Source organism: Callospermophilus lateralis, chromosome 12 (genome assembly GCF_048772815.1).
Source record: "Callospermophilus lateralis isolate mCalLat2 chromosome 12, mCalLat2.hap1, whole genome shotgun sequence".
Classification (NCBI taxonomy): Eukaryota; Metazoa; Chordata; class Mammalia; order Rodentia; family Sciuridae; genus Callospermophilus; species Callospermophilus lateralis.
In genome coordinates this window covers 97,531,661-97,556,053 of record NC_135316.1, presented here as the reverse complement: position 1 = coordinate 97,556,053, position 24,393 = coordinate 97,531,661, and the positions used below count along the sequence as shown (strand labels likewise).

The following is a 24,393-nucleotide window of genomic DNA, read 5'->3' as shown; positions in this document are numbered from 1 at the left end:
AGGAATAAGTGTAAGAAATTTGTTATACATTATGCCGGAAATGGTGGTGCATGCCTGTAATCTCAGCCGCTTGGAAGGCTGAGGCAGGAGGATAGTGAGTTCAAAGCTTAAAAATATATATATATATGTTATACATTATGTAACTATAATGGATATCAATAATGTGTACTTGAAAAATCAAAAAAAAAATTTAAGTCCCTCTCACCACCAAAACAAATGATAATTATTCAAGAGATGCATATGTTAATTGGTTATTACACAACATATACATATATCAAAACATTGTATACCATAAACTTACAATTCTTGTCAATTTAAATAAATGGTAAATAATGGAGACTGAGCCAAAAGATTCTGAAAGAACAGAAAAAGCAAAGGCAGCAACATAAATTCACAAAAATAAAGAAAAATAGCATAAAGAATTCTTAAAATTGATGGACGTGATTTCATTGGTAGAGCCCTACCAAATGTGCAATACGTTGGATGAAAGAAACACTCTAAGAGCTAAGGATAAGGAATACTCTTTTGAATAAGTGACATTTAAGCCGAGTCCTTGAGCAAGAGAAAAAGTTGGACAAAAGAGTACAAGTAACTGATTTACATTCCAGACAGAAATGATAGGAGGTCCTGAATTGTGAGGGAACTAAGAGAAGCTGTTGTTGCTATGTATATAGATTGCAGACGTGTGTTGCATTTGTGTTTGGGGGAAGTTCAGAAGATGAGGCTTGAGAAAGTAGACAAGGAGCATGATTGCATATGTCTTATAAACAATATAGTCGGCCCTTGGTATCCATGGGGAATTGGTTTCCAAATCTCACATGGATACCAAAATGCATGGACATCCAACTCACATAAAATGGAATACTAGTTTCATATGCCCTGCAACTAACCCTTCATATACTTTAAATGATCTCTACATTATTTATAATACCTAAAGTAATGTAAACTATATGTGAATAGTTGTTATTCAGTATTTAGAAGAAAATGAATAAAAATCTGTACATTTTCAGTACAGGCACAATGTTTTGTAATCTGCATTTGGTTGAATCCTGAGATGTGAGACCTGTGAATAGAGGGATTCAGCTGTGTTTAATGTACATGCAAAATGATTGAAGTCTTTGGCAACAGTGAAAAACATGAAAGCTATCAGTTAGAGGTGTCATAGTGAGGTGACAGTGGCACGCATTTTTTTGTAAAGAACTTTCTCCATTGCTGAAAATGGATTGTTTAAGGGTAGGAGTGTACATGACGATACAGATGAAGAAACACAGAGGAGAGACGAAAGATGGGATAGTAGGCCTTGCAAGAAGTAGAGGCAGAAGAAAGTGGACATATTCAAGTTATTTAACAAGTACAAGTACAGGCCTGCTGCTGGATTGGGTATGTTAGAGAGAAGTTGAGAAATTGTCAAGAATGGTTAGCAAGGTTCAATTAAATAGCTGACTAGAAGAGATGTGATACTGTTGCCACGATGGAAAGGAGTGGAGGAGGAGAAACAGATTTGTGTAGATACTTGAGGTCTCTGTGTTTTCCAGAGGAGATGTGAAATAAGAAATTGGATATGTGTGTTTATAGGTCAGAAGTGAGGTATGGACTGAAAGTATAAAATTCGTTACTGGCTTATTTGTGGTAATTAAAGCTTTTGAATGAATACATTGCCTAATTGAAAGTCATAGAGTAGCATCTAAAATCAAACATCTAAAACCAAAAGATCTAAAACAAAGCCCATCATCTTCCTTATTACTTCAAGCTTATGTTCCTTCTTTAAGCCTTACCACAGAGGATAGATTTCATCACTGTTCACCTAGACTACTTATGCTAGAAGCCTGCTAGTCATTCTAAACTACATGTTTTCCCTCTTATTCTCCAAAAATATATATACATAGATCATTAAGTTGGGTCAGTTCCACCTATTAAATATTTTATACATTACATCATTATCTCCTTAACTATTTATTGCCATAAATTTTTGTTCTGGCTCTTGCTTTTTCTTTCCCATACTACTGCAGTAGCTTCCAACCCAGTCTCTAGTATATAATCCTCTTGTACGGTTGTGTTTTTTTTTTTTTATTTTTATTTTTTTAGAGACAAGTTCTCACTGAGTTGCTTAGGGCCTCACCATTGCTGAGGCTGGCTTTGACTTGTAACCCTCCTGCCTCAGCCTCCCAAGCCCCACTGGAATTACAGACATGCGCCACCACATCTGGCATTATTGTGTTCTTAAAATAATCAAATCTAAACATATTTTTTTCACAAACTATTCCTTGATAGCATTTACAAAATAACCCCTATGGTACTCTAGATACTATATTCACACTTGTTTTTAGTGTATCCATCTTTTCCTCTATTAAACTATAAGTATTTTAGGATAGAGTTTATATGCCTTTTATATAAATTCATAAGCCTAATATATAGCAGGTGCCCAACAAATGCAAAAGGGGACTGTAGTGCTGTGGTTAATAGTTCAGAATATTGGTTAGACAGACATGGGTACAAATTCTGGTTCTAAAATATAGTAGCTTTTTCACATGGAAGTGATTTAATCTCTGTTTCATCATATTGTAGTACTATGAGTTGAACATCTCTAATCTGATCTCTGAAGTGCTCCAAGATCTGAAACTTTTTCAAACATTTTCTGATATTTGTGAATTTCTGTAAGTTCAGGTTTTTGGATTAAGGATGCTCAATTGGTAAAGTCTTTAAAGATATTCCAAAATCAAAATACTTCTGTTTCCTATTTCAAATAAGCTGTATTCAACTTGTACTTACTTTTTAGACTACTGTTGAGAATGTTGACAATAATAATCATAATACTTAATATTAACTATAAATGAGTGAATTGTTGAATGACGTATCATTTGTAAATTAAATCCAACTATTGAGGACCTTCATTATATGCTCTCTGACTCCATTATCCAACAGCTCTCCCCTTCATATCACACCCATATTCACTTGTTATTGCCTAAATATACCATATCCTCACTTCCTTCTAGTCCTTGCTGTGCTGTCTTTACTTGGAATATCTTTCTCCATTTAGTCTTCCAAACTTATTCACCCCTTAAAGCTTTCAGTGTCTCTAACAGAAGGCTTTTGTGATAACTTCCCCCTCGATATTCAAGGTTGGTTAGATGCTGCTTTTCTGAACCTTCTTGGAACCTTGATATAACTGTTTTGCTTTCAGTATCAAAACCCATAAGGGAAAAGTTTGAGCTCTGTATTCATTGGATCCATCCAAATTGCCGGTGGCATGATTCAATATTGTTTTCTGAATAAATGAATGTAAGAATAAATTAAGTCTAATGCACGTAAGTATTGTCTATATTGAGTTCAGCAAGCCTCACTGCTTGTTTTTGTGAAGTATTTTGAGGGCACTGCCTTGCTCATTTGTTCATGTGTTGCTTGTGACTGTTTATACACTGTAATATCAAAGGTGAGTTATTGTGACAGACCAGATGGCTTACAAAGACTAAACTATTAACAGTCTGACCTTTTGCAGAAAGTTTCCTGACTCCTCCTCTGTGCAGATAAATTACTTTTCTTTACATATTATTTGAAAAGGACAGAGAAGATTAGTGAAACTGACATTTTTTAATAAAAATATTTCTATAAAAATGTGCTAGTGTCCCTTTTTCTTTCTGTTTCAAACAGCCATATTTTTTTGTTGTTGTTGTAAGAGAAAACTTTATTTTTTAAAAGAAGAAGCAATTAGTTGCCAAAGTTTCTAGAAGCTGAGTAATTTTTGAGCTCTTGTTCTGATTCCAAAATATTTTTAGTAGCATACTTGGAAACAGCCATATTTTTTGACGCTGATGTTTAATTAATAGGCAGGAGCAAGCTTTTATAAAATGACTGGCCTGGGTCCTTTACCTCAAGCTCTTTATAATGGTGAATCCTTTAACCATGAAGAGATGAATATTAAAGAACTAGAAATGGCTGTTCTTCACAGAATGATGGATGCATCTGTATATTTACAAAGAGATGTTTTTATGGTAAGTAAATATTTAAGAGGAACTACATAAACGATATCTATAAAAGATATTTTCTTATTAACATTTTCAATGGTCAAGCTAATTGTGTAAAAATTTTCATTTTGATAATTTAAGTGATTTAAAAATTAATTTCTTATACATAATTACATCTTAAAATTGATTCACAAGTCTAGTTTTTACAAGTTCATTACCAGTAATCCTAAGTTATATGCTATTTATTGATTTATTTTAGACTAATATTCAAATTATCTGTATAATTTTTAAATATTCATATATATGCTTATTTTTTTAAATAATTTTGTTATCATAGGGCACATTGAATGATCAAATGAATGCAGTGGATTTTCTAATGGATAAGAATAATGTTGTACCCCGTATAAATTCTTTGATTTTGCACACTAAACCTCAGTATCTTAATTTAATATCTTCATCAGGTAAAATAACCCTTCACATACTATTCTAAAAATGCTTACTGTGACTATTTCACTAATTCATTATTGAACCTTTAATGTGAAATTTTTCAGTAACTACTGCCATTGAAGATTTCTCTACTTACTTTTTCTTGGATTCACAAGATAAAAGTGCTGTGATTGCAGAGAACATGCATTATTTAACTCAAGAAGGTAATGTTTATTTTATGAAATTTATTCCTAAACAGCATTTTAGTTACTTACATTATGTTGATATTTTTGACTGGAAAACATGATTTAGTTTGGTAGTTTATAATTTATTACAACTTAGGGATTGTGCTGGGAAAATTGTGCCTCTTATCCTAACTAAGCATATATGCAACAGATATTCATCTTGGCTTTTTGCCTTAAAGTAAACTATTCCATTTTCACCTTTTTAAGAAAGCAATAAACTGATAAAATGCATGAATAAAAGTGCAGCTCCCAGATAGAGGAGAAAATAGTTTTATGCGCTGTGGTTAAACAAAATCTGGATGTTTGGCTTAGGTTAGGATCACAACCAGATGAGAGACCAGTGCAGTAACATTTGTGGAAATAAGGATTTAGCTTAAAGAAGTCTTCACTGAGACCACAGATTTGTTATTGTACAATTAAATATTCATATAGATGGAGATAATTAGTGCAGGTTTTTTGTTGTTGGTTTTGGAGGGCTTATTTTATTTTTCTGCCTGCTTTGTTTGGAAATAAAAATGGGAGCTAATAAGTTAAAGAAAGGCTGGTTTGTATTTCAATATGTAAGAAGTAACTTTGTAACAATAGGAGTGACCTAAAGATAGAGAACCATTGTAAGGGGGAGAACTTAGATATGAAAGACTTAAATCAAAAGTCTACACAATTAGTTTTTAAGAATGCCATAGACTGAGGGGCTGAGGTTATGGCTCGGTGGTAGAGCGCTCACCTTGCTCACCTGGCTTGAACATGCAAGGCCCTGGGTTCAATCCTCAACACCACATAAAAAGAATGCCATAGGCTGAGTCCAAATTGGCACCTGGATTACTTTCAGATTTCATGATTTTATGTTCAGAAAGTTATATGTCTATAAGAAATCCAACAAATAAAATGCATTTCCATATTATGGCATGCTGTGCCCTTGAATATATCAAGTAAAGGAGGAAGGAGTCAAAGATCAGATTCTGGGTTGTATTTCAAAAATGCCTCTGGGCATCTGACTAAGCCTATTGTAATGCCTTTTGGTTAAATCTCTTGCAAATTAAAGGAATAATAACTTAGACTCTAATCTTTTTATTTGTGTTTATGTAAATGTGAAGAAATAATGCAATTTGGTTAGGGTAGTGAAAGGCTCATATTAAGGCAATATTGGAATTCTTTGAAAAGAATGTGTTAGTGCCCTACTCTTGTTTCTAAAGATAGCAAGTGGAATGAGCTGTCCTTTGTATTTCCTTATTAACAAGGTCAGTTTTTGTAGATTTAGATAGCACTGACTATGGTAATTACTGTAATTTTGAATCTATTCAGGAGTAAGTTTTAGGAACAGCAAATTTTTATTTTAAATTGGTGAACTGATCTAAAGGATTATTTTTTCTATAGTTTTAGTTATGGCCAGACAGTTACCATTTCAGGTGTTACATACCAACAGTGGATGGAATTATACCCATTTAATGATCATAACCCATTCGATCATTCAAAAGAATTAAAAATGGAAAACTTCCTATAGACTTAAAATTTTGAAATTCTTCTGAAAAGAGAATTACATCAACATAGGAAAAAAATACAAATTAGACCTAGCAAATTGAGAACCAGAAATCAATGAATTATAAGATATTTTCTATATCTATTAGATAAACTTGACTGTCTTGTTTTTACAGATACGTGGAGTGTAAATACCAATTTTTTAAAATACATATAGCTAGAAGACAATTTTACTTGCCAACACTGGGATCATGAAAGCTATAAAACAATTTCTCTATTGGTAAAAGAATTGTACACACCTGTTCCTTAGGGACTACACTCTTTTTAAAAAATTTTTTTTGTATCTGTATTTATATAAAGGATTACAATGAACTACTCTTCTAGCACTTTTATACTAGCACTTCTATATGTACATTACATATTTCCACATACACACATTTTTCAGAAATAATAAGATTTTGTGTTAATTGAAAACTTTCTTAGTTTTATTTTAGAAAGAATTAATTTTACTTGACTATTTGAAACTTTCAGATGATGTAATTTCTGCAGTCACTCTGTGGATTATTGCTGATTTTGATACACCATCTGGGAGAAAACTGCTTTTTAATGCATTAAAGCACATGGTGAGTTAGCTATTCTTCCTACAAAAATTGTACTTTATTGCAGTTTCAAGAAAGCAATATGAAGAGCATGCATTAAATTTTTATTTCTCTTTGCATACATTTTAACTTGATTAAAACACAGCACTAAAGAAATTAAAGAATTCAATCTCCATGTAAAACAGGTAACCTTACCCAGAAAAAGATAACCCATATATCTTCCATGACTCATGGTCTATATATTCTCTGTTAGCCTTATGATCCAATGTATACATGCCTAATAGTGGTTATAAATAGATTATTAAAACAAAATATTGTAGAGCCTACTACTAACTCAGTAACCACAGTACTGCTTTTTATCAGTAGTAGCTAGTAATAGCAATTTTTTTTGTTACATAATGACACAGCACTTTCTCCCTGATTATTAAAGAAAAACTGAGTAAACTTGTTACCCGAAATATTTTAAGCTTTAACTCAATCTCGTTTTTTATTATTAGATAATTGTAAACCAATATGCTTGGATTCATTTTTATGTTTGTTTAAAAGTACTCTTTAATGACTACCTGTATTTCTAAGGGAACATATTCCTGTCTTTATAAGAAATAGGGACCAAAATATTTTGTGAAATTATTGCTAAGCATAAATTTATTGTTGTATAACATATGGTCCCATAACTTAAGAGCTTAAAACAATGAACATTTATGTTCTCACCTGTTTCTGAGGTTCAGGAAATCAGGAGCAACTTGGCTAATTGTCTCTGCCCTCACGCATCTCATGAGGATGCAGTCAAGATATGGCTTAGGTTGCCATCATCTGAAGGCCAAGTTTCTAAGATGGCTCACTTACCTGCCTATTGGCAGGATTTTTTGTTTGGCTGTTAGCAGAGCACTTTATTCCATTGCCACATAGACCTCTTTTTGGTGTTGCTTAAAATCTTCACAGCACAGAAGCTTTCTCCAGAATGAGTGATAGAGACAAAGACAGCCACAATGTAATTTATGAAGTACTCTTAAAAGCCACAAACTGTATCTGTTTGTTACGCAGAGCACTTCTATTCAGTTTGAGAAGGTGCTACATGAGTCCATGAATACCTGGAGATGGAGATCATTGGGGCCATCTTGGAGGCTGGCTACCACATTAGGCATAAGTAATATATCTTAAGTAAAACGTAACATTTATAGAAGGATTTTCACATCATATTAGACAATATCAGAATGCATGCGGGCTTTTCTCAGTGACCAGCAGACCAGCAAATTTCCCAAAAAAAGGTGGTTTGTAATCTTTAGGGAGAAATTAACTTCTGCTTGCTATTCTCAAGAAATTCTGAGAGCATGTTCTCTGAGAAGCTTACAAACTGCCTTTCTTTAGTAGTTATATACTATATATCACAAATAACTTTGATTTGACTTGGTTGCTTCTTCTGTAACTTTGAGAAGTGCTATCTTTATAATTTCTTCTGAAAGGATAGATGTTTATTTTCATTATATGGAAGCTTTTCAAAAATCAATGTATCTTTACAACAATAAATTTAAAATATTATAACATGAAGTACATTAATCTTGAAAAGTAGGGATAATTTTTTAAAATTTTTTAATCCTAATCAGTTATACATCACAGCAGAATGATAATTTTGAATCTCAAATGCTTATCTGTTAGAAATAGAAAAATTGAAGAAATAACTTTTGTATAATAAAACCATCATTTCACTGTAGTTTTTCTGATTTTCACTCAGATACTTTAAGTTTTTTTCCCCTTGAATTTGAGAATATTACACATTTCTTACAGAAAATTGAAAGTGTAGAACAGCAAAGATGAACAAGGAAGAAAAGTATTTAAGTCATAGAACCCATTACTTAGAGTCAGTCTATTAATGTTTAGGTGTATTTCTTGCCTCTGTGTGTGTGTGTGTGTGTGTGTATGTGTGTGTCCATTTTTACATGGCTGAAATTATCACTTAGATTTTTATCCAAATTGTTTTCTTTATTTTTTTATTGTTGGTTGTTCAAAACATTACATAGTTCTTGATATATCATATTTCACACTTTGATTCAAGTGGGTTATGAACTCCCATTTTTACCCCCTATACAGATTGCAGAATCACATCAGTTACACTTCCATTGATTCATATATTGCCATACTAGTGTCTGTTGTATTCTGCTGCCTTTCCTATCCTTTACTATCCCCCCTCCCCTCCCCTCCTCTCCCCTCTTCTCTCTCTACCCCCTCTACTGCAGTTCATATCTCCCCCTTGTATTATTTTTCCCTTTCCCCTCGCTTCCTCTTGTATGTAATTTTGTATAACCCTGAGGGTCTCCTTCCATTTCCATGCAATTTCCCTTCTCCCTCCCTTTCCCTCCCACCTCTCATCCCTGTTTAATGTTAATCTTCTTCTCATGCTCTTTGTCCCTACTCTGTTCTTAGTTACTCTCCTTATATCAAAGAAGACATTTGGCATTTGTTTTTTAGGGATTGGCTGGCTTCACTTAGCATAATCTGCTCTAATGCCATCCACTTCCCTCCAAATTCTATGATTTTGTCATTTTTTAATGCAGAGTAATACTCCATTGTGTATAAATGCCACATTTTTTTTTATCCATTCGTCTATTGAAGGGCATCTAGGTTGGTTCCACAGTCTTGCTATTGTGAATTGTGCTGCTATGAACATTGATGTAGCAGTGTCCCTGTAGCATGCTCAAATTGTTTTCTAATAATAAAAATTTCATGTTGACAAGAATTTGAATGAATGCATAATTATCCGTGTGGAATTATATAATAACAGTGAAAATTTAGGTGGTTTAAGTTTTTTGCTACTATAGATAATCTGTCATAAATAACTTTGAATATGTTACTTTCCTGTGTTTTTATTAGTTCTTAGAATAGGGTACTAAAAATCAGTGTCCTAAAAAGATGTTGCCCCCATTCAGCATCCTGAATCTAAGGGTAGTTAACATTTTTAGATATTCAATAATTCTTAACAAATGTCCTTTTAAAGTGGCTAATTTCCAGTTTTAGAGCAGCTATGACATCACAATATTAAGTCTTTATTTTTGTTATCTAATTTTTTCTACCAATTTAAAACATTGATAGCTTCTAATTTTTTTTTCTTCTTTTCGTTGTAGGTGGACATGATACCTTTATTTTTGTGTGGTGCTGAGGATCAAACCCAGTGCCTCACATATGCTAGGCGAGCACTCTACCACAGAGTTATAACCCCAGCCCCTAGATAGCTTTTTTTTTTTTTAAGAGAGAGAGGAGAGAGAGAGAATTTTAATATTTATTTATTGATTTTTTTAGTTATTGGCGGACACAACATCTTTGTATGTGGTACTGAGTATCAAACCCGGGCCGCACGCATGCCAGGCGAGTGTGCTACTGATTGAGCCACATCCCCAGCCCCCTAGATAGCTTCTTAATTGTATTTACTTTATAATTAGTGGCACAGAGCATTTCATTGATTGACCAATTATATTTCCTCTCTTCTGAATACATTGTTTGCATCTGAACAAGTGTCTTTAGCATATGTGGTATTAAATTTAATAGCACATTCATTTATCTAGTAAATATTCAACTTAGTTACTGGGGATATAATTAGTACACAAAACTAAGACTGTGTCCTTGTGCAGCTTAAATTCTAACATAGGTGGGGTGGGTAATCAAGCAGATACTCTCTAATAGATATAATAAGCTGAGTTAGATGTTAGAAGCTGGGAAGTACTATGGAAAGGAGAAAATCAGTCCAGAACCAGGTTGCAGACTAATGACAATTTTACATAAAATTGGCAGAATAGGCCTCAGTGAGATGGCGATATTTAAGCAATGACTTAAAGGAATTGAAAGAATTAACTATTTAAATTCCAAGGAAAAGTATATTCTCGGTAGAGAGCCTTGTCTTTTCAAGGGTCCTAATGCAAGAATATACTTAAGTGTAGGAAGATGGTAAAGCATGCAGCTAGAACATAGTGATCAAGGAGGGATGACAAGAAATAAGGTAACAAAATTGAGGTGCCAAATCATATCATGCTTATAGGTGTCAAGGTTTTATCATCAAATCATAGGAGCACTTGGTAGATTAATATTTTTGTATCTCAACTTGTATTGTTTGCAACATCTTATCACTGAAATCACCATGAGATTTTTACAGTTAAAAATACTTCTATATTTGGGCTGGGATTGTGGCTCAGCGATAGAGCGCTCATCTAGCATGGGCGGGACCCAGGTTCGATCCTCAGCACCACATAAAAATAAAGGCATTGTGTTGTGTCCATCTACACCTAAAAAGTAAATATTTTTAAAAAAAATACTTATCTATATTAGAACTATCAGACTTATAAAATTCCTTTTGTCATTTTTAAAGTTTTAATTCTGTTTATTTTATAAGTGTGTGTGTGTATGTGTGTATGTGTGTGTATACACACATATAATTAGATATAATTTGTGATACTTCTCACAGGTTGTGCTTAAGTCCGAACACCTAGTTACTATAACCCTTTACCATTGAGTGTGTATGTGACTTGAAGACTTGTTTCAGTTCAAGGATTTTGTGATTTCTTTTGATCTGTTTACCCTTGGAATAGTATCTTAGAATTTACTTTTCTAATCACTCCTAGGAAGCTTCAGCCTTTGGCATGAACACAGGCTTCCAGACCTCACATAATACGTTTAGTGGTGTTTTTAAGCCTGATTACTAGGAGTTACCCAGAGTCAGAGTAGCTTTTTGTTCAGTAGTGTTTATTCAGAGGTTTTGCTTAAGTCCCTTAAACCAGTAATGGCTTCTGCTCTTTTCATATTTTCTTGTGATTTAGGGAATGCTTTCAAATCTTCCTCATTCCCTATTCTGATTTCTCTTGAGTGGAGCCAATATAGAATATATTGCAGTCTTCTGTACCTTCAGGAATGAGTGATACCAGAACAGTTTTTTACTATTTCTTTCTGTAATTCTCTACTAAAATCTGATTACTCTTCCATTTTACTTGGTACTAGTATCATGTACCTTCTAGCACCTTCTTAATTGCTTTCCACTAAGATCTCAATTATTTTTGACAGTGTCCCTTAGGTATAAACTGCTTTACACTATAATCAAAATAGCTATTGTCAGAGCTATAGAGCTCTGTCCTTGGGTCCTTCTCTTTCCTCAGATAAAACATCTGTGCCACTGCAATGAGACTGAGTCAGGAATGGCAGCCTTTTTCTTTCATAATGCCCTTGATCTATGAGTGGACATTAGTAAGGGAATTGTAATAGCTAGTCAACTTTGTTTGCCCCTCTTTGTGTGGGGACCTCTACCCTATGAGTGAGCTGGTGCTGAGGCAATTGAAATCCTAGTTTATTCAGTGGGCTATGCTTGGTACAGAGGTTCTACCTAGCAAGAGGGAGCAAGTAGGGGGAAGGGAACTCTAGCACTCTTAACCTGGACTGCCTCAAGTAAAGAGTTTATGCAACCTAGACCTGTCCTATCCTTTGGGATGGAGCGTAAGTCTAAACTGGGAGCTGAAAACAAACATCTTGAAGCTGAACTCTGAAACTTGGAACTTAGAGGTCGAAAGGATGGAAGCCAGCTGTGGCTCAAAGGCCACAGATTCTTATGTTATTTGTGAGATTTAGTGTATTTTCCTGAAAACATTTTTCTTTATAAGCTTTATACCTTTGAGAACAACTTCCAGAGATTTTAATAATTGTTTTCTTAACATTTTTTACCAATTATAAGATTGTTCTACTAGAGAGAATGTCCACCAGACTTCCCCCCAATAGCCTTTATAAGAAACTACAAATTTAACTGTTTTTTTACTAATTTTTTTTGTTCATACCTTGTAATACTACAACTTTATTTTTATGAAAGTAAATTTTTTGTTGGAGCCATCAGTTATATTTTTTGAAATAATTTATTGAGAGTGCATATTTTCTGGCCTTTTAAGTGTGAATATGTTCATTGCTTTCTAGTTATTGATCAGAATTTTTTTCCTCAAAACCAAGTAGAAATTGCTTTATTGATCTTTTCCATTTTTTTAAATATTTATTTTTTTAGTTATAGGTGGACACAGTATTTTTATGTGGTGCTAAGAATCTAACCCAGTACCTCAGGCATGCCATGGAAGCGATCTACTTTTGAGCCACAACCTCAGCCCTGATCTTTTCTATTTTTATTGTAGAGAAATCTGAATACTTTTATGTAGGTTTTTTCCCCTTTAGAATTAAAGGAAATAGTATTTCAAATTATTGATAGTTTTTGTTTTTTTCAAAAAATACACAGCCTTTCTCATTTGCAGCAGCAAACAAGTTTTCCCCTAACTTTACTTTTATAATTATTTTTTAAATTTTATTTTTAAATAAAATTGAAAAATATTTTGTATGCTTTTCATCTTGTCATTTCTTCTGCACTCTGAAATAAAGATTCTTACTTGTCATCCAGATTAGAGGTCAACAAACTCTTGTCAAAGGCCAGGTTATAAAGGTTTTCAGTTTTGCATGCTATATGTAGCCTTCATCACATACTACTCTTTACTTTTAACAACCCTTTAAATTATAAAATTTTGACCAGAGGACCACTTAAAACAGGCTCCAAGCCAGGTGCAGTGGCACACATCTGTAATCCCAGCAACTCAGGAGGCTGAGGCAGGAGGATCGAAAATTTGAAAACAGCCTCAGCAACCTGGCAAGACCCTAAGCAACTTAGTGAGATCCTGTCTCAAAAAGGTGGGGAGGGTGCTAGGAATATGGCTCAGTGGTCAAGTGCCCCTGGTTTCAATCCTCAGTACCAAAAAAATAAACAGGCTGCAAGCAAGATTTAATCTATGGATTATAGTTGCAGGCTACCGCTCATGAACTAGTTTATTAACTGACTTATTTGGGGTATAGGTCTTATTTTTACTCTTTCTAGTGCTATTTTTGACTTTCATTTTTATTTCAAACAACTTATTTTTAATTTATGCTTTTCTCATTTGAGTCTCTTCTTTTGATATCCTGGGTGCAGTTTATAGAGGCCATGTTTTCTTTCACTGGTATACAAAATTTAAAAAACTAATATAATGGACACTGATATACCTAACACTTAGATTTAAGAATTAATATCTTGCCTTATTTGTTTAATCTATCTGGAGAGATGGGGGAGGTGATAGTCTAGACCATTTTTAATTTATAGAAATTAGCATATATCATCTCTTAGTACTTCATGCATTTTCTAAAGAATAAGCATATTCTTCTATATAACCCCAATACCACTATCATATTGTTAGTACTAAATCTTCAGTAAATTTACTCTTGGAAGTAGACAAAAAGAAGAAATTTAAAACAATTTCCCCTGTTTAAGAATTTTTTTTTCCCTTTTAAGCCAGGATCCAGTTTTCTAACAGTGCATTTCATTAGTACATTTCATTTGATTTTTATTGCAGAACAATCTTACCACTTTTTCCACTGATTAAAGGGGAAAAATGACCAAAGTCATTGTAGAAAAATCTCACATTCTGCTTTTTCTGATTATTTCCTTATATTATTTCAAGTAGTTCTAATAAACCTACATTTCCTCTGTACTGGAAATAATTTTTTTGTTAGCACAGATTCAGCCCCAACATTTTTGGCAAGAAGACATGAGTGATGCTGTGTTCTTCATGCAGCATCACATTAAGAAACCATGTGGGCTGGGGTTGTGGCTCAGTGGTAGAGTGCTTGCCTCACATGTGTGAAGCACTGGGTTCAATTCTCTGTACTACATATAAATAAATGAATAAAGATCCATCAACAACTGAAAAAATATACATACATTTTTAAAAGTCATGTTATAAGTGGTACATTTAAAGTGCAAAGTGGATATAGCAAGTCCCTACCATGTAAATGTGTTTTTTCCTTCTTCACATAAGAATTAATCTACCAAGTACTATTTTTATACCAAGTGAATAACATCTTGCCCACAAACTTTTAAGGCTTTGGGGATGTATTGACAGAATATTCCTGAATGTATTATTTTCTTTTTATTACTAAAGAAATGGTATTCTACTTTTATTAGCTGGTATTCTGAATTTTTTTTTCCCTTCATCAACCAAAAATGATGAAATTCTTCCTGAGAACTCAGGAAATTCTTTATGTTGAGTAATCAGTTTTCAGAGAAAGTGGTGTAGTTATTTCTTGTATTGATGAGAAATAATTTTTTTTCATTTTCAAGTATCATTTGGTTCATGGAATTTTTTTTCAATGTACTTCAGTCATTCATTTACATTGTTCTTTTTGATAACTACAGAGCCTACTTTGACTAGCAAGACCCTTTAAGCTGATTCCTATGTCCTTTTAACACCAACTCCCCAAAATAATCTCTGGACACTTTTCTTGCTTTCTAAAAAGTTTTCCCTTTCTTACCTTGTGTACTCCTTGCCATGATCTACAATTAACCCCTTTCCAGAATTGACTCCTTTTAGTGGGAATGGTAGTTAGAAAACCAGATCTAGGCATTAATAGTACTTGTTATTAATAGGGTCTCATTGAATCCAAGTCATTTCAGTGGCTGGAATGTAATGTGTATTTTCTGCATAATTTTTTTTCCTATAGAAAAGCGTTTTCAGCAAAATAATTTACATCTTTACCTAGGCTCAAAGAATATAAAGTAAAACTTGACCAAATCTCATTGAGAATCGGACAAACCCATGAGTCATGAATTTTTTTTTTTAAGAGAGAGAATTTTTTAATATTTTTCAGTTTTCGGTGGACACAACATCTTTATTTTATGTGGTGCTAAGGATCGAACCCAGCGCCCTGCGCGTGCCAGGCGAGCATGTTACCGCTTGAGCCACATCCCCAGCCTAAGTCATGAAATTTTATTATACCTCTTTAGGTAACAAGTTGAACAAGTATACAAAATCAATAGGGTATGTAGAAGAATGACAGAATTGTCAAAGTTGACATAATGGATAGTGATAATGTAGGCAATGCAGTCTATATTCTTATAAAGCAAAAATGTAACATTTAAGAAATATTTGTAGATGCTGGGCTATAAAGCAAATCTTAATTTTAAAGGATTGAAATTATAGTAAGTATATTCTCAGTATAATCGGAGATCAGTAGCCAAAAAAATTGGAATATATCTGTTTTTAGAAATTAAATTTTCTATACTACCTGTGCATAAAAAATGCACATTTAAAAATATTTTGAAATCAGTGATACTTTAAATGACATTAATCCTGGGTGAATATATAAATCTGTTGTCTGCATTTGAAAAAGAGGATGAAACAAATTAAGCACTGATCTTAAATTTTTTAAAACGCAACAGCAACTTGAACTTCTATAAAATAAAAAGATGGTGGAATGTGATAGACATCATTAGCCAAAGTACATATATGAAGACATGAATTGAGTGTCAACATACCTTATATACAAACAGAGATATGAAGAATTGTGGTATATATGTGTAATAAGAATTGTAATGCATTCCACTGTCATTATTCTAAATAAATAAGTATAGATAGATAGATAAAAGTCAAGAAAAGTAAGACAAACATGTAGCAGTTAAAATTCACCAAGGCAAAATTCCCTCCTTTACAAGACTATAGTTTAATCAGGTGTCTTATTAACTACTAATCAAAAAAATTTAATCTGTAATTGTTCCAAAAGCAGAAAACTCCCATATGATAATAGTAGTGAATTGTACCAAACATCAATCTAACACACCTACTTCTACTAGCGAGCACTACTTCAAACAAAATGCCTAAAAGGATAATAAAGAATGGAAGGTTAAAGCACTTCTTTTCATGACCATAGATAAAAAAATCTTTAAGTAATAAACAGTATGAAAATCCTAAGAAAGTTCATTTTTTTGTAAATTGTTTACACAGAAAATGCATATACTTTTGTAAAAATTATTAGAATTTTTCAATTTAACTTAGTAGTGCTGTACCAGCTCAGTATACAAGAATTAGTGATGGACATATTATCTAAAGTACATGTATGAAGACACAAATTGGTGTGAATATACTGTGTATACAATCAGATCTGAAAAATTGTGCTCTAGGTGTGTAATAAGAATTGTAACGCATTCTTCTGTCATATGTAAGTAAAAAATTAAGAAATAAGATAAATATGCATTAAAAATTCTGAATGGCAACAAACAAGTTAAATAAAGATACTATTTACAGTGGTATAAAAATATCAAATATTAGGAATAAATGGTTTTATTGAAGTATGTTAAAACGTTTTGAAAGAGAAAAATGAATTTCTACATTAATGGGTGATTTGCCATAATCTTTCATTGAAAGTCTCAATATTGTAAAGATGCCACTTTTCCTATAATTGATATATGGCTTTATTGCTATGCCAGTAGGAATCTCTGCAGTATGGAAATTGTCAAGCTGATTTGCAAACTTGTAGAGATTCAGAGGACCTATGTTAGCTAAAATACTCCTTAAGCAAAAGGAGGGATAATTACTTCACAAGACCTATGGAACTATATAATTGAATACAGTTTGCTCTTGTGGACAGAAAAATAGAGCGATATTAAAAAACAGAGCCATGCATATATATTCACATTTAGTTTATGATGATGTTAGCCTTGTAGAACACTAAAGGTGATCTTTGAAACCCACCTTTGACATCTATACAAAAACCGATTCCAAATGGAATATATAAGATCTAAATGTAAAATGCAAAACAATAAATTATTTTGAAGATAATGTGTATTTATGACTTAAGAGTAGGGAAATAGTTCTTAAACAGGACACAAAACCCAGTAGCTATCAGTTAAAATATCAGTAAATTGAACTAGTATATACTAAGGCACTATTTTTTGTCAAAATACACCACCCATGGAGTACAAAATAACCCACAGAATGGAAGAAGATATCTGTGATCAAAAACACTGAATATTTAAAAGTCAAACTCCTGCATGTTAGGGGGAAAAAAATCCAGTAAAAACTGGCAAGATATTGACCAAATCAGAAAAGAACCAATAAACATATTAAAGGATGTTTGATATTATTAGTGATGAGGGAAAAACAAGTTAAAGCACTGATGAGATATCTTTACCTAAGCACCAAAATAATTGAAATTAGAAACTTTGGCAATACAAATGTTTGAGTCTGTGAGGCATTGGAACACTTACATATTACTAGTGAGAGAGGAAACCACAACAATTTTGAAAACTTCGCTTCTAAAATTAAGGCTATCCATATTCTATTTGTAGTGCTCTAAATTAGAAGATGCTCAAATGTCCAGCAACAGTAAAGTCTATATTCATATCATGGAATTCTGCAAATACCAAAAATAACTACAGCAGCAGAAAACAATATTGATGACTCGCATATATTGAGCAGGAAGAGAACAAAATATTACATACTTTATAAATTCTATTTAGATGAGTTTCAAAATAGATTACATGTTTATGATGCAAACTTGGGGAATAAATTATGAAGAATAGCAAGAATGTTAGCATATATGACAGGATAGTGGTTGTCTTCAGAAAAGTGAAATGGTGTAATGATGGAATCTAAGAGATGTCTTAGGGTTATTGACAGTGCTTTATTCATTAGGTGGTAGTTTTATGATAGTGTAATTCAAGTTCTATTTTTTTCTATTTTTTGCATATTTTATGTGTATTGTTTCACCACACAAAAAGTTTAAATGTTGTATTGACCACAAGTCTTCACTTTGAAAAAAGTTAAAACTACCAACCGACCTCACTCTTTTACTCCACAAAAGAATCTAGGCTGTTGACCAAACATCATATTCTAATAAATTTGCAAATTTCTCAAGTTTGCTTTCAAGGTAGCTGTAGAAAAGAGTTGGGAGTTTACATGAGTAGTTATACTCACAAACTTCAGCCTGCCAAAAGTGTCTTAATTTCATAGCATATCTTAACTTTTGAATTCTGGATAGAACTGGAAAGGCCAGAGACACACCATCAGGTCATCACACAGTATATTATCCTTAGAAAATGGCTGGAAGAAGAGCTAGAGGAAGATTTAGAACTTTAAAAAAGAGACTAAGCAAACAACTATAAAAAAGAGACTAAGCAAACAACTATATCTGTGTGATAAGGGCAGCATCCCCAGCATTCTTTTTCTCAGGCAGTAGTCTCTGAGACACAATAAAGAAAAGATTTAAGGGGAATATGAGTATAGTTCCTTGATTATTCAAGCCTGATTATTAAAAAGAGCTGTGGTAGATATAAAATACGAATATTTCACATTTTTTTAATATTTTTTAGTTGTAGTTGGATACAATACCTTTATTATTTATTTATTCATATGTGGTGCTGAGGATTGAACCCAGGGCCTTGCATGTGGTAGACAGGCACTCTACCGCTGAGCCACAACCACAGCCCCAGCATTTTACATTTTAAAAAAAGTAATATAGTGTTTTTTTAGTTTTAGGTTTACAGAAAAATTGATCAGAAAGTACAAAGTGTTTCCACAGGCCTGATCCCCTTGCTACAGCTTCCTGTCTTAGGTACATCTTGTATTAGTATAATCCATTTGTTAAAATTGATTAATGAATATTGATACTTTATTATTTTGATCCATTTGGAAAACTGATTAATGAAGATTGATGCTTTATTACTTACATTAAGATTTTCTTTTTGTGTTATTCTGTGGGTTTTGAATATAACATATATATCACTATGTATCATACAGAATAGATTCACTGTCCTAAAAATCTCCTATGCTCCACCTGCTCTTTCCTTCCTAGCTTATCACCCTTACCTTGCCCTCCTGGCAAATACTGATATTTTTAACTGACTTCATAATTTTTTCCTTTTTGGACTGTCATATATTTGAAATCATACAGCACATAGCCTTTCCAGGTTAGCATTTTTCACTTAGCAATATCCTTTTAAGGTTGTTCCATATCTGTTTGTGGCTTGATAGATCATTTCTTGTTTCATTGAATAGTCTTCCATTGTATGAATGTATCAGTTTTTTTATCCATTCACCCATTGAAAGACATCTTGTTGCTTTGTTATGAATAAAGCTGCTATAAACGTGAAAAAAAATAAATCCAATTGTATCTCAAGAAAAAAAAGTTCTTATGCAAAGTGGTAAAATAAGTAGTTAATAAAATGATTGTTTTTCAAGCTGTTTTAGTGATTTATCACATTCAGTACAGTCATCAAAGGTAGTGAACAGACTACAGATGAGAAAATATATGTTGAACTATAAAAGGATACATGAGATACTGGTCTTCCTAACCTATAAATGTGATTTGCAGAAAACAAGTGTTCGTAGTCGGCTTGGGGTTATTTATAATCCTACCTCAAAAATAAATGAAGAGAACACAGTGATTTCTAGAGGAATTTTGGTAGCTTTCCTTACACTGCAAAACAGCTTTTTGAGGAGCATTCTCAAGAAACTGGCAAAGGAAGAAACTGCTACAGCTCTTTACTCTGGAATTAAAATTAAAACATTTCTTACTGAGGTGAGTAACTATTTGAAATAATAAGTGTGTTGGATGATTCAAAACTGTGTACTTGTAGATGTGTTAATGGAAAAATTGGGAATAATAAACATTGTGTAAAGGAAAAAGATAAATGATAATACTACATGGAGATACATAACAAATCAAATTTCATATATTTCACTATTTCGTGATCCTTAAAATCGATGATATTCTTACAATATGTACTCAAGTGAAGAGTTCGGGACTAAAGAATTATGTAAATAATCAAGTATGTCACTGAAAGGGTCCAGTATGGGGAAATTCTAAAGTTAAAAAATGATGTATTTGAAGAAAGATTTATCGTTTCAAAAAATATTTTGTCATCTACTGGAAAATGGTGATATCCTTGCTGAAAGACATAATCTCTGTTGTGGCTCTTACAAATAGGTGAGAAAGATGGACAAAATAAGTGATACTAGATATGTATTTGGAGAATGCTATTTTAGTTGGAGTGGTCAGGGAATTTGTCTCTAAAAAGCTTTAATTTGAGTAGTTTTGCAAGAAATGAGATCAGTCATGTCAAAGTCTGCGAGAGAAGTGTGTACCAGCCTCAAGAACATCTGAGGACCTGACAGAAACGATCATGCCAGGTCTGAGGTAGGCAGAATATGGTTTTGACCAGAACAGAGGAATGGTCATGTGGAGAATATTAAGATATGAGGTCAAAGAGCCCCAGATATTTTAAGTACCTGTAGGCTATGATAAGGAATTAATATTTTTTGAGTTTATTGAAAAGCTACTGGGAAATCTTAAAGAGGTGAGGAATCTAAAAAGATAACTCTGGATGCCAGTGAAGATTTGATTGTAGGTAGACAAGAATAGAAACAGGATGAACAATTACAATACTCTTGCAGAAATCTGTGCAAGTAATAATGGTGTTAGAATAGATGATAGTGGTAGTGGTGATGAGATAATTGATACATAATATTTCTTGCCCTTTTATTGCCCTGTAATCAACAGAATTAGTTGACCAACCGTATATGACATGTGAAGGTAATCTAGGATTTGGGGCTTGAGCAACTGGAATTAATAATGGTGTCTTTTTTTGAGATGAGGAAGTCTAGATGAGAACATTTGGACACAGGATCAAAAGTTAAATTATGTAGATGTTAAGCTGGAGATGCCTCTTGGACATTCAAGTGGAGATTTTGACAGTTGAATAAATGAGTATTGAACTCAATGGAGGGCTTTAATGTCATTTTTTATAACAGTTATCAATATTGTATCATATTTAAAGCTAAGTGATAAGATTACCTAGGAAGTGAGTGCGAGTGTCCCAAGTGTTCTTAAATGGAGGCCTCATATTGTCACCATTATATTTGATCAGGTGGTCATGGGTGACTGATTAGAACAGTTTCAGTGGAGTTATATGTATATAAGTTTATAACTGAATTAGATTTAAGAGAATTAGAAGGCAGGAAATAAAGGCAGCATACATAGCTTTTTTTCTTTGATTCTTTTTAGTTATATGTAACATTAGGATTATTTTTTAGCATATCATTTATTCAAAGAATCTTTACTATTATAGTTTATCATAAAGAATTTTTTCTTTTGTCATGAGTATATTTCAAATATTAATTTTTGACTCTGCAAAGTATCTCATTGTAATTTTTAAGACAGGTTTGAAAACATGTATTATTTTCTACTGTGTGATTTCCCCCACCCCTTAGTTTCTAATGTTTAGTTGCTGCATTTTGACACAATTGTAATAGCATAGAATATAATTTGCCCTAATTCATTCTTTAGTACTTCCCTTTTCCTCTCCTCCTCCTTCCCATTCTTCCCTTCTCATGGATAGCTCTTTTTAAGGTATTTTCCTACATAGGGGAACAGAAATAGGACTGTATTCAAATAAAACTTGAAATGAAGGAAGGATTTCTAAATTTGGGAAATGTCACACTTTTGTGTGCTAATGGGAGTAGTCTATCCAAAAAATAACCAAGTGTGTCATTCCAAAGAGCAGAAGTCATCCATTTTAAGCAGAAGAAAGGTAGGATATGTGCTTAACAGATATAGTTTAGATTTATTGAGTGACAAAATGAAGTATTTCTCTTCTGGTTTCTTTCATTTTTAAGTCCTGTCATTAGCTGAGTATTAGGGTTATAGTAGGTGTTAGGAGGTTTTATGGGGAGAGGAAAAAATGTCAAATTCTCTTTTCTGAAACTGAGAAAGTGAAATAAGCACATTATTGTAAGAATTTCTGGTCCCTGCTGAAAGTTCACTTGAGGTTAATGACTATAAACAGATAAGCATTTGCTGCATGTTTTTCCTCCAGTTGTGTTCCACTGTTTGCATCCAGTTGCAGAGTAAGCAGATTTGAGGCTTTGCCAGGTGAATATGACTGAGAGAAACCATTGAACGGAGATAAGCATCGACAATTTTTGTTATAGTAACTGACTCTGGGATATACTTGGAAAGTTATACTATGGTAGGCTTGATGAACCTTAAGGTGGTAGGGTTTGTAGACTGAAAAGTTGAGTAATGATTGATCTGGTGATGGGACATGTCTGGAGGTTGGGGACAAAGAGAAGATTATTAAAACAGGGATTTTGGAGATGAGAGTTTCTACAGTTGCACTATCCAATGCTGTAGCTACTAATTGGATGTTTTATACTGAAATTAAATTCAAATTTAGTTCCTCAGTCATGACACATTTCAAGGGCTAAATCAGTGATGGTGTCTGTGGCTTCAGCTACCATATTGGACAATGCAATGGAACATTTCTATCATCACAGGATCACCCAGGAACTTACTAAAAAATCAGAGTTTAAGGCTCCATCATGGTCTATTTTGAAATAGAATCTACATCTTAAGGTATACAGGTGATTTGTATAGACATATTAAAGTTTGATAGAAGTGTGCCACATGTAAAGATGTAAGGACATGTTTATGGCTGTTTTTATGTGACCATTCATATTATTTTTTGACTCTGACCAAGGATTACTTTCAGTATTTCAGTATTTACATACACTGTTACTAAATTGGTCTTCTGGAATTGGTACAATGGACTAAGATAAAGTATCCCTATTTAAGACATTTTTTTTTTTTTAAGAACAAAATGAGGGGTACTAAATTCAGAACTTAACAGCGACTTCATTTATTTAATGTTAAGTTATTTAAATTGATGTCATTAGCATTTTATTTTAGTATTTCCCTCTTTAAAAAAAAAAAACAAAATTTAGACATATTATGATTGACTTGGGAATTCATTTTAAAATGTTGTATCAGAAGAAAATAATTTTAAAATGATAATTTAGTATCAAATGTATACTAATATTAATAAAAGTGGGTTTGTTAAAATTAATATATGTTTACTGTCCTATTACTTTTATCATTTTTAACTTGTAGGGGATAGATAAGAATGCTTTTGAGAAAAAATACAATACCATTGGAGTGAATATTTTCCGAACTCATCAGTTGTTCTGTCAGGATGTGCTAAAATTGCGTCCTGGGGAAATAAGTATTGTCAGCAATGGGAAAGTAAGTAGAACAATCAATTGCTCACTGTTTTCATTGACACTAAGGTCTTGGATCTGAGATTTTTTTATGTCACAATACACCTGAAGTAACACAGAAAATGCCATTCATGATGAACACATCAGTCAGGGGTTAGTATAAATTAAATGGGTGCATGACCCCTGCCTATTCCTTGCTCTCTTCTTCCATGCATGATAGCATTCCCCCATTTATGAATATAGATACAGGTAAGGAACTGTTCTTTATGCATCTAGCTCCTACTTAGTTCTAGTATGTTAGAAAAACAATATATATTACAACATTGAGAAGTCTGTGTTACAGTAGATATAGTAAGTATGTTGTTACATCTTTTCTCTACAGTTGTTTTTCAGTTGACAAATACTTTTGAAGTATAAATAAGTTGCTACATAGTCTTTATTAACCTAATCTTTTTTTAAAAAACTACAGAAAAAAATCACTCCCACCATCGTAATAAAACTATTATGAGCTTGTTTTACATTCCAGTGCTTTTTCTACCATAGACATTGGGTTCTTTTAAATACATTATTATAGTCCTAATATCTATATATAATTTTACATCATTTTCTCTTAATATATCACAAGCATTTTTTCTGTGAAAGTTCATAGTTAAATTGTTCTATGAGCTAAAAGAAAACATACAGAGTGAAATCAGAGATAAAATACAAGATCCCTTTAATTAGGAGATAGAGAGTCTGAAAAAGAAACAATCAGAAATCCTCAACAAAGAAATCAATATACCAAATGAAAGTTCAATGGAAAGCATCACCATAGATGCTTTGA

General features: G+C 32.8%; 1 protein-coding gene across 1 annotated transcript in view; it reads left to right on the top strand.

Moving 5' to 3' along the window:
- Positions 1 to 24,393, top strand: part of Uggt2 (UDP-glucose glycoprotein glucosyltransferase 2) — a 175,125-nt gene that overhangs the window by 66,822 nt on the left and 83,910 nt on the right. The window contains exons 17-22 of the mRNA XM_076872262.1: positions 3,825 to 3,989; positions 4,300 to 4,423; positions 4,514 to 4,612; positions 6,641 to 6,732; positions 19,888 to 20,094; positions 23,464 to 23,595. Of these exons, the coding sequence (XP_076728377.1) occupies positions 3,825 to 3,989; positions 4,300 to 4,423; positions 4,514 to 4,612; positions 6,641 to 6,732; positions 19,888 to 20,094; positions 23,464 to 23,595 (819 nt within the window). The remainder of the gene's footprint in view (positions 1 to 3,824; positions 3,990 to 4,299; positions 4,424 to 4,513; positions 4,613 to 6,640; positions 6,733 to 19,887; positions 20,095 to 23,463; positions 23,596 to 24,393) is intronic.